This window comes from Thermobia domestica, chromosome 16 (assembly GCF_964235325.1).
Source record: "Thermobia domestica chromosome 16, izTheDome1.hap1.1, whole genome shotgun sequence".
In the NCBI taxonomy this organism is placed as follows: Eukaryota; Metazoa; Arthropoda; class Insecta; order Zygentoma; family Lepismatidae; genus Thermobia; species Thermobia domestica.
Genome location: NC_137469.1, coordinates 122616388 through 122628781, shown reverse-complemented (window position 1 = coordinate 122628781; position 12394 = coordinate 122616388). Strand labels below are relative to the sequence as shown.

The 12394-nt window shown below is 33.9% G+C and overlaps 1 protein-coding gene across 1 annotated transcript in view; it reads right to left on the bottom strand.

Annotated features, from left to right (window-relative positions):
* LOC145673387 (lysosomal alpha-glucosidase-like) overlaps positions 1-12394 on the bottom strand; it is a 137222-nt gene that overhangs the window by 16291 nt on the left and 108537 nt on the right. The window contains exon 17 of the mRNA XM_081743045.1: positions 2790-3090. Coding sequence (XP_081599171.1) covers positions 2790-3090 — 301 coding nt within the window. The remainder of the gene's footprint in view (positions 1-2789; positions 3091-12394) is intronic.

Here is a 12394-nt window from a genome sequence, read left to right as displayed (position 1 = left end):
CTATTTTACAATGTTTTATTAAGTTTATTTTTGTATTTGTTAGTTTCAAATCTTGCAAACATATTTTCATCTATTTCCGCACTAATAGAGCTCTAAAATTTTGTTACACACAATGTCTATTAATCAAGCGTTACTTTAATAAATGGCACTGCGGCTTAGTACTGGATCGACGAACTGTATGCAATGTCTTTAAAGGAAAAGTTAGGAGGAACTTTACCTTCAACAAGTATTCGTTGTAGAATATTGGATGAAGGCTTAATCGTAAACAAGACCAAAAAAAGGCATTGAGGAAAATGATTCATAAAATTCACTAACAAGAATCTTAGGAATGATCAAAAATTAGGCCAAAAGATTGCGATCTTGACCAAGAATAATAGGAATGATCAAAAATGCATCAAAAGATTGAAATTTTCTCCAACAATTAGCTTTGGGATCGGGGGCCAGAAAATTTTTGAACGGCCCTTGAATCGAGTTTTCGTATTTTCTACGAAATAAGCAGAGTTAAGTGATAGTTTGAGATTGGCTATACTGTATATAGTTCTCCAGATATAAGGCCTACAAGATTTTTTTTAATTTAAATATATTGGATCTTTTGATCCATAAAGGAGAAAATAACTTTTTTGGGTTGAATAAAATGGAGAAACGGAATCAAAACACACGAACATAATAAAATGTGTTCCAATTTGATGGCATTCTTTAATCCCCTTCAGCTTTTATTTTTGACAAATAAGTTTAATACTAGTTATTGGTATGATGTGAATGATTACGAAATAGGTTTGTAGCTGCCTAACTTATCAGGATATTATTTAGAACCTAAAACAAGGAATCGATTGTGTGTGACATTTCCACCAATTTCTTCACTGACTGCAGCGTATGTAAGAATTTTTGTGGCGACTTCAATGGAATTAAAGCCCCGCCATTTCAACTGGTATTTCATTTTAGCGAAGAGGTAAAAATTGCAAAGCGCTTGGGTGGTAGGTCCTTCAGAAGATGATGAACAAATTTTACTGCAAGTTCAGTTCATGCACTAGAATGCGCTGACATGTCTAGTATGATAGCCTAATTCAACTATTACAAACATCGTCTTGTCGAGTTCTTACATTTTGTTGTCCGGGGTTTCTTCACACATTTTCGCATTCATTTGCGTAGTTGGGTAAGATGACAGTCAACTAGGGTGGCCAGACGTCCTCTTTTACCCGAACATGTACTCTTTTTCAGACTTTAAGAAGGCGTCCGGGGAGATTTTATAGAAAATACTCAAATGTCCGCTTTTCTTCAGGTTCCGTTGTGAACCATAATATTCATACAAAGTATCATGAGAAAGAAATGTTCACCTGAGTTTTTACAATAATAACAAAATTCCAATCTTATCTTATAAAAATAAGTTTAAGAAATTTATTGTGCTTATTGACATGAAAGGCCAAGCTGAACTGAAGTATTTAGTAATGTAGGGAAAACGTAAGAGCATTTTTAACTTTTACCTAGTAACATTATGTTCATCAAAAGTAAACAGCGTAGGCTTTAGAACTTTGAATCAACATTGTTTTTGCATTTAATGGAATTGCGAAGTGTTACAAAAAATACAAGTGCAGAAACGTATATATATATATATATATATATATATATATATATATATATATATATATATATATTTCTGAAGCTTTATCCAAGAGATTTCCTGATTGAAGCAAGGAAGAAATAACTGAGAAGCCAAGTGTTTGGTGAAGAAAATACATGATTGGTGAATTAGTGTAGCGTCTTAAGTTTATTACAGCAATAATATAGTATCTATAGATCTACCATATTTTGTACTTAAATAAAGTTTTGTACACACTCTTAGCGTTCAAACAATCATTATTGTTCATAATGCCAGGTTCAAGAAAGGAATATAAAATTTATAAATATTTCTTAAAGCTTTCAGAAGGTCTGTCTACATTATATATAAATTCTTAATTCTTTCACCGTATGATAGTGTGTAATATTACTTCCTAAAACCACCTCATCAACTTGAAACGATCATAAGTGATGAACTAAGTTCACAAGAAAGCTATTTTCATTATACGGTAATTACTATTGGTGTATATTATTTTGTCCAAGTTATTTTTGACAAACGTCCTTTTTTTTAAGTCAGTAAACTGGTCACCCTACAGTCAACTCAAATGTTTGTCATTTCCCACAGACTTCTGGCTATCTTCAAACGTTTAAACCATTTAAATATTTTTGAGTTGCTAAAACTTTGCTTAAGAAACGCTTTTTCAGAAATTTCACTTCAGTTTTTACTAGAGGGAGGCGAGATTCTACACTCATAAGGTTTTCAAGTTTTTTATTAGTACTTTACAATTGATTAAAGGATATGTATTTTTCAAATTCAGGAGTGGGGGGAATTGCCCCTACCCTCGTCACATGACACTTTTGATTGGAATAAAACTTAATGCAGATCATTTGCTCTTCGCGTCAGCAATTTCGAAATTCGCATACGTAGCAGAACACAGTGCAACTTGGCAAACTGCTGGTTAAAATACACGCCAAGAGGCAACTACTGACGTGAGTTCATACTGCTACCGGTTTTGGAGGAACATTTAAATTATCGAAAATGTTGGATAATACCTCACAAATGCGGATAGAAGAAGAAAATATATCCTGCCCCTAGCGGGGAATCGAACACGGGCCATTTTTAAAAGGTAGACGACTTATCTTATATGACGCCATACCTTATTTTATATATCTTATATAAGAACATTAAAAATGATCTTAACATAACTTATACACTTGATTATATAGTTACTTACTCATGTATGAGTGATCGGAAGACAGTGTTGCCCTCTGTGTTGGCATAATAAAATTGCGTATACAAATAAGGCAAAAGGGTGTAACGAGCGGTTAGAGATTCTGCACTAGCAAATCCAACGGTGTCTGGCCACTGACATGGATCCTGGGCTACGCGACCAAGGGAATTATGGTTTCTAGAGAATGGATAGAAAGACCCCAATTGCATCCATCGTAGACAAAGTTCTTCTGTAGTGTCATCATTAAATCCACAAATGTCAGCACCAACATACGGAAGTCCAAACAAGTTGAAAGTTAAAACATCTGTGAAAAGCAAAGGAATATATTAGACATAAAAACTTTTAATATTCAGAAATCTTCTAGTAAACTTTCCCTAACAAATAGTATTCAGGAAAATTGATACTAAATTACTGTATATTACTTTATCCTGGTATGCAATCACGATTTTAAAGAAGTCATAACACAACGAAACATGCTGTGTTAATAGTGGTACTATGTAAGTGTATTCTCATAAATTTTAATTGTCATACAATAAATCGAAATATAGAAGATAACAGAATAAGTAAAATTAGTACTACCCAACAAGTTTTTACTACTTACGTGTAAAGTTTGCACACCTTTCACATTTTTTTTAAAGTTCCTTTTCTTTTCTTGTATTCACCGTGAATTAAAATCCTCAATTTATACGCTCAGGAAATTTAACTTTCCCACTATCTACGTCACGTCATGTCGATTTCTAGTGTAAAACGAAAATGTTATTACATCACACAAATGTACAATAAATAGAATCGGTTATGACAACCAAATCAATCATGGTTTTCAGCTCCTCGCTAAGACGATCCATGGTTACGCTCGTGATCGGTGCTCCATTGGCTTGGGGCTGAATTCGGTTAAAAATAAGAAAGTTACATCATCACAAAACGTGAGGAATTATATCAGTTAAATTTAGAGGAAAATCAAACTTCCAGGAACGCTTAAGAACTACTTATATTATCTTCAACATAAATTTTCAACAGCAAAGAGATAAATATTACCCAAACATTGTTTTTTCCAGGCGAAGATGAAACTTATTCATGGGACGCTGAATCTACTGCAAAAATCCGCATCTTGATAGCGTTTACCGTTTTTAGTCTACGGATATCACTACTAAAACGGGAACGATAAATTTGAACACTTTCGGTTTCGAGAGCATTTTATGGATAGCTACGATATTTAGCCTTGAGACGCAAAATCGTTTACAAAAAACAGCTTCTCGTTACATGTTATCGTTTCCATTCTATGGCGATAAACTGATATTGAAATCGGAAGTAATAATTCGTTTGAACACTTCCGATTTTGAGTATTCTACAATACTTATTAGAATATTGTAAATAATTACAATACATTGCACTCAGACACTTAATCGTTTGCAAGAAAATACTACTTCATGTCTGTTACCGTTTTCGTTTTATGTCGATAAACATTGAAACTGATATTGAAATCGGAAGTTATAATAAATTTGAACAACTTCCGATTTTGCTACAGTATTGTAAACAGTTATAATATATTACTTTGAGATATTTAATCGTTTGCAAGAAAATGCTATTTACTGTCTGTTACCGTTTTCGTTTTATGCTGATAAACATTGCAACTGATATTGAAATCGGAAGTAATAATAAATTTGAACAACATCCGATTTTGCTATATTGTAAACAGTTACAATATATTGCTTTGAGATAATTAATCGTTTGCAACATAATGCTACTTGCTGTCTGTTACCGTTTTCATTTTATGTCGACAAACATTGAAACTGATATTGAAATCGGAAGTAATAATAAATGTGAATAACATCCGATTTAGCTAGAGTATTGTAAACAGTTACAATATATTGCTTTGAGACACTTAATCGTTTGCAACAAAATCTGTTATCGTTTTCGTTATATGTCGATAAACATTGAAACTGATATTGAAATCGGAAGTAATAATAAATTTGAACAACATCCGATTTTGCTAGAGTATTGTAAAATGTTTCAATATATTGCTTTGAGATACTTAATCGTTTGCAAGAATATACTACTTGCTGTCTGTTACCGTTTTCGTTTTATGTCGATAAACATTGAAACTGATATTGAAATCGGAAGTATTAATAAATTTGAAAAACATCCGATTTTGCTAGAGTATTGTAAACAGTTACAATATAATGCTTTGAGATACTTAATCCTTTGCAAGATGATGCTACTTCCTGTCTGTTACCGTTTTCGTTTTATGTTGACAAACATTGAAACTGATATTGAAATCAGAAGTAATAATAAATTTGAAGAACATCCGATTTTGCTAGAGTATTGTAAACAATTACAATATATTGCTCTGAGGTACTTAATCGTTTGCAAAAACATACTACTTGCTGTCTGTTACCGTTTTCCTTTTATGTCGATAAACATTGAAACTTATATTGAAATCGGAAGGAATAATAAATTTGAACAACATCCGATTTTGCTAGAGTATTGTAAACAGTTACAATATATTGTTCTGAGATACTTAATCGTTTGCAAAAACATACTACTTGCTGTCTGTTACCGTTTTCGTTTTATGTCGATAAACATTGAAACTGATATTGAAATCGGAAGGAATAATAAATTTGAACAACATCCGATTTCGCTAGAGTATTGTAAACAGTTATAATATATTGCTCTGAGATACTTAATCGTTTGCAAAAACATACTACTTGCTGTCTGTTACCGCTTTTCTTTTATGTCGATAAACATTGAAACTTATATTGAAATCGGAAGGAATAATAAATTTGAACAACATCCGATTTTGCTAGAGTATTGTAAACAGTTACAATATATTGCTTTGAGATACTTAATCGTTTGCAAGATAATGCTACTTGCTGTCTGTTACCGTTTTCGTTTTATGTCGACAAACATTGAAACTGATATTGAAATCGGAAGTATTAATAAATTTGAACAACATCCGATTTTGCTAGAGTATTTTAAACTGTTTCAATATATTGCTTTGAGATACTTAATCGTTTGCAAGAAAATACTACTTGCTGTCTGTTACCACTTTCCTTTTATGTCGATAAACATTGAAACTGATATTGAAATCGGAAGTAATAATAAATTTGAACAACATCCGATTTTGCTAGAATATTGTAAACTGTTTCAATATATTGCTTTGAGATACTTAATCGTTTGCACGAAAATACTACTTGTTGTCGGTTACCGTTTTCGTTTTATGTCGATAAACATTGAAACTGATATTGAAATAGGAAGGAATAATAAATGTGAATAACATCCGATTTTGCTAGAGTATTGTAAACAGTTACAATATATTGCTTTGAGATACTTAATCGTTTGCAAAAACATACTACTTGCTGTCTGTTACCGTTTTCGTTTTAAATCGATAAACATTGAAACTGATATTGAAATCGGAAGTAATAATAAATTTGAACAACATCCGATTTTGCTAGAGTATTGTAAACAGTTACAATATATTGCTTTGAGATACTTAATCGTTTGCAACATAATGCTACTTGCTGTGTGTTACCGTTTTCGTTTTAAATCGATAAACATTGAAATTGATATTGAAATCGGAAGTAATAATAAATTTGAATAACGTCCGATTTTGCTAGAGTATTGTAAACAGTTACAATATAATGCTTTGAGATACTTAATCTTTTGCAAGATGATTCTACTTCCTGTCTGTTACCGTTTTCGTTTTATGTCGACAAACATTGTAACTGATATTGAAAGCAGAAGTAATAATAAATTTGAATAACATCCGATTTTGCTAGAGTATTGTAAACAATTACCATATATTGCTTTGAGACAATTAATCGTTTGCAAGAAAATGCTACTTGCTGTCTGTTACCGTTTTCGTTTTCTGTCGATAAACATTGAAACTGATATTGAAATCGGAAGGAATAATAAATTTGAACAACTTCCGATTTTGCTGAAGTATTGTAAACAGTTACAATGTATTGCTTTGAGACACTTAATCGTTTGCAACAAAATCTGTTATCGTTTTCGTTATATGTCGATAAACATTGAAACTGATATTGAAATCGGAAGTAATAATAAATTTGAATAACATCCGATTTTGCTAGAGTATTGTAAACAGTTTCAATATATTGCTTTGAGATACTTAATCGTTTGCAAGAAAATGTTGCTTGCTCTCTGTTACCGTCTTCGTTTTATGTCGATAAACATTGAAACTGATATTGAAATCGGAAGTAATAATAAATTTGAACAACTTCCGATTTCGCTAGAGTATTGTAAACAGTTACAATATATTGCTTTGAGATACTAAATCGTTTGCAACATAATGCTACTTCATGTCTGTTACCGTTTTCGTTTTATGCCGATAAACATTGAAATGATATTGAAATCGGAAGTAATAATAAATTTGAACAACTTCCGATTTTGCTAGAGTATTGTAAACAGTTACAATGTATTGCTTTGAGATACTTAATCGTTTGCACGAAAATGCTACTTGCTCTCTGTTACCGTTTTTGTTTTATGTTGATAAACATTGAAACTGATATTGAAATCGGAAGTAATAATAAATTTGAACAACATCCGATTTTGCTAGAGTTTTTTAAGTAGTTACAATACATTGCTTTGAGACATTTAATCGTTTACAAGAAAATGCTACTTGCTCTCTGTTACCGTTTTCGTTTTATGCCGATAAACATTGAAACTGATATTGAAATCGGAAGTAATAATAAATTTGGACCCCTTCCGATTTTGATAGAGTATTGTAAATAGGTACAATATATTGTTTTGGGACACTTAATCGTTTGGAAGAAAATGCTACTTGCTGTATGTTACCGTTTTCTTTTTAGGGCAATAAACATTGAAACCGGAAATAAATAAATTGAACTACTCTCGGTTTTAATAGAGTGTTAACAGAAGAGATGAATCCTATCCTTGGAATGCTGAATCGATTACAATAAAACATTACCTTTCTCTTCCAGCGTTTGTGCTCTGATACTTGTCAACAGACGGACAAATGGACAAACAAACTCATTCTATAAGACTTCCGACATGCACAGTATAGTTTGTGTAAAAAGCCTGATTTGTGTTCGCGGTTAGAAGGTGGCTCCATGCGCGCCGACTACATGGGTGCTCCGGCACCCACAAGATTTTCGTTTGAACCCGGGTTTAAACCCGTTTCTCTTTCGTTTAACCCTTTCTCAGAGGAAGTCGACTTTTGTTGACAGAAAGAAAATTTCCTTAACATGCGAATGTCGACTATAGTCGACGTGTTAAAATTTGTTTGTACGTATCTTGGCTTTGTCGAGTGTAGTCGCCAAAGTTGTACCGTTCAATTTTTTTTGTGTGTGTTCTATTGTTTTCGATAAACAATAGAAATCACAGAAAACCTTTGGCGACTACAATCGACAAAACCAAGATACAGACAAATTTTAACACGTCGACTATAATCGACATTCGCAGGTTAGGGAAATTTTCTTTCCGTCGCCTTCCATAGTGAAAGGATTAAGTCAGAAGAGTATCCAACTGAGCTAAGGCACCCCCACTTATCCTTGTAGTACCGGCATTTTTAACTTTATGACAGCACAACCTTTTATCACAGTGTAAATAAAAAATTTTAACTAAAAATAATTCAGTCAAATATAGACACTTCCCTGGCGTCCTGAAATTGAGCATCCATGTCGTGACATCCTGACGTCCTGACATAATCACCCACATAAATTTTGGATGGGTTGGTTTCTTCTTACCTTTTGATTTGTGTAACACACTGAAGTGTGAATATTTTCACCTGAGGATTGTTTAAGTTTGTGTCAATGCACTCGAACTACACTTTAAAAAATATAAGACACGATAAAGATCAAACGAAATATTTAGTTTAAAATCCTAATATGGGCATTTAAAAAGGATGTACTAAGATGGTTAGAATTACTTAATTGTAATAATGTAAACAGTGGAGAAAACGAAATTATGTAAGAAAAACACACTGTTGTTCACCTCCAACTCCCTGATCTAAGATTGAACTAGAGGTGAGTGGTCTACCATAGTTATTAATATTATATTTATAAGAAGCATAGCGCGTTCTAACCTCTTGGAATATGGGAAAATATCATGTTTGTATTTCACTAAATATCTACAATCTTTATACAATGAATATAATATTGTTTCAGTATTCAAATCGATTTATATTCGAAAATTTATTTTAAAAATACAAAACAAACTCTGGTAGACAATGAAAAGGATCACGCACTAAAATTTCAATTTTGTGTGGTAGATGTCTGCCGCTGGAGAATATTTGCTGACATCTAACGGCGAGCTCTGTAACTTACACTGCCTCTGTTTCAATAGTAGAAAATGAAAAATGAATAACTACTGTTAAAGTCATTGCTAGCCGTTGGTATGTTAACAACTTGACTCCATTAATCAACTCAGCGTCATAATCACTCTAGCAAAAAAATCAAAATCCGCTTTCACTTAAAAATTATCATGTGGACTACAGGCAGGACGTAAATCCTCGTTAATCATTAAAATGTCAACGAATTAGGTCCATTAATGAAGTTGTTCGAGACAATATCTCTATCTATTGCAACAAAATGCAAAAATAATCTGTTATACAACGGACGGACATAAGTCACAGTTACTCGTTAAGATGTTAACGGATTGATAAGACAGAGTGATAAGACCCTTGGGAGGGCTGTGAAACAACAAAAACCAATTCCTGGGATTGAAAAGGCAGTGACATGTTGATATTCTTCAGCAATCCTCACCTGGAAGAAACCGCTGAATAAATCAGTGCAGCACACGTAGCGACACTTACTAAAACGCGAAATAATGTCCTCTATCGATGGTACTGGATAGCTGTCAGGTCCTATATGGAGGTTAATCCCTCTGCCGTCCTAAATAAATCTGAACGATCCAGCCTTCTTTTTCACGAGAAGAATGGGAGAATTGTAACTAGATACACGCCTTCTAATTACCCCTTGTTTTAAAAAATGTATCAACCTGTTTTTTAACTTCTTCTCTTAAGTGGAAGAGAACTGGAAACTGATTCGTATGAACTAGGACGTCATCTAGCATTCTCATTTCATGTACGTAATGCTTAACCACTCCAAATTCGTCCTCTGACCAAGAAAAACAATCCTTATACTCCTCTATAACAGAATAAAACATTTGCTTCTGATCGTCAAAAAGTTGAGGGTTAATGTCCAATCGCTTGATGTCAAAACCAGCAGGAAAATTACTGTTTTCTTGTTTACTGACTAAAGCATGATTTTGAGCACCATCTGTATCATTTGGGTTATGTGCACCCGGCCTAATGTCAATACCAGCACCTAAGTGGAGATTTTTCTCTAAACACAACTTTTTGTCGGTAGGGTTGACTACTAAGGACGGTTGGCAGAATCCACTCTAGACTCATTCACAAAAATTTCAGCTTTAGAACAAATTTTTTCATTGGGTTGCAAAATATTCTTAACACCCACTAAATCATTAATCTTACGAACAGGTACTGGAACACTAGATTTTGGTGGTAAAGTAACAGATTTCGCCGTTATGAAATACGCTCGTATTAAGTTCCCTGTTTGTTCGGAAGCTGTGGCTATAGCATGGCTTTCAGGTAGCGCGTAATCAGTGGGTTTCCCAGACCAAACTATGTGAGCTACGTGAATGTCTTGGTTAATAGTAACATGTTAAGGAAGCAACCAATCATTCCCCAACAAAACAGAAGATGCAAATTTGTCTACAACTCTAAAAGTGTGTGTAAAAGAATAGCCGTAATTTTGAACTTCAACACAGCTAACGTGTTAGTTTCAAGTCCCTTACCCGATATGCCACGGATAATAGTACGTCTTTTAACAAGTTTAGTGTTAGGAAGAGGAAGCTTCCTAGTACAGATAGAAATTTGGCTGCCAGAATCCAACAACGCTTTATACTTTTTATTTCCAATAGTAATTTTGATACAAGGCAGAATCCTATTCCTAGCAATAGGCGTAGTAATAGTGTGAGTCTTGAGAGCAGGTCCCCCCTCTATTCTCTAAACTATGATCTCTACTTAAAACATTACTCTCATGGTTATCCTTGAATTGTGCCATGTTGCATACTAATGTTTTGTCTGGACAGTGTATATTATTATTCGCGTGAGACATAATTCTCTTTTCGCCTGTTCTGCCTATTCTTACAGACAATAACAGAAGCACTCGTTGGAGAGCTCATTCTGTTATGCATATTATTATTCATATCACTCTTACATTCAGAAGTACAAAAAGAAGAGTTACATTTCTATTGATGAAGCAGGATGGAATCTACAGACTGTAGATTACCATATTCTTTCCCAGCGGATAAGATATCATGATGTTCTAAAACTGCAAGCTTTTCTTTTCTCTGCTGTTGTTTTTCGAGAGGAAATGAAACATGAGAATTATCGCGCAACGAAACATCAGCTATCTTTGCGATAAATTCCGGTGTGCTATACTGAAAGATTTGTTCTTTAGACTTCGCTTTAACAAGCGTCTTATAATTCACAATTAATTCCGTTGACTTTTCTTGCAATAAGAATTCACACATCAACCGACGTAAACGATTTATTACATGTAATTTTAAAGTACTGAGGCAATAACCCTTCGATTAGAAAATTGATTTGTTGCTGTATAGGCACGGCTTTATCGAAACTAAGCATGAGATCTAGCTTGTCATAAATATATGTCATAATAGATTCCCCTTCTCTAGATCGAATGGTGTGTTCCGTCACCTTCTTAACTACAAAACCTCCAAATAATGTAATCATACGTTTCTTTGTCTACATACCACAAGTTCACAAATTCGTCTGTCCTAGTTAATGCTAAAAAGCACGCCAGGGCTCCGTCCCTTAATAGATATGGCAGCAAATGACGCTTCTTGATTGCGTTGAACTCACAAATGACGCAGTAAGACTCAAAATATTTTTTAAAAAAACGAATGATATGTTCCCCATATTTGCCGTGAAAAAATGTGTGGCGCACAATTGAATCTAGAGACGTAAGTCGAGCTTGTGCCATAATGCCAGAATGCACCATCTTCTATAATATCTCTCAATATCTCTAAATAATGTGTCTAAGAATACACACACACACACACACACAAAACACAACAAATTGAGAGGATGGAGAAAGGGTGATAAAACAATTAGAATGTCAGCAAATTCTAACGGTAGGCGGAAAACAAACTAATGCAAAAACGAATCCTAATTATGTTCAGCTAGATGACAAAAATCGAGGGTTACACATATGAGTGCATCCACACAAGATTAAGAGTTATACAAAGGCGTAAGCCTCATAGCCTCACTACCATATACAGTGCACAAGATTAAAGGTTAAAACCACATCTCCGCCATGTGAAGCCGCCCCTTGTCAGTCTGAAAGGGGTTGAAGAGGGTGAGAAGGGAATAACTCTTAGGATTGGTTAATCCACTCGCACTTACTTGCAAATCTCGGTGTTTCGTAATCGACGATTTTTCCAGTGGGTTGATGTCCGTCCATCCTTTCTCTCTGGTCTATTGGGCGTCCAAGTAGTCGTGAATTAAGGGTCAGTGAAACCCGGACAGGAAAACTAGCGTTGCGAAGATAGTAAATTCAATCAAAAGCAAGATTGCTCTTTAGCGA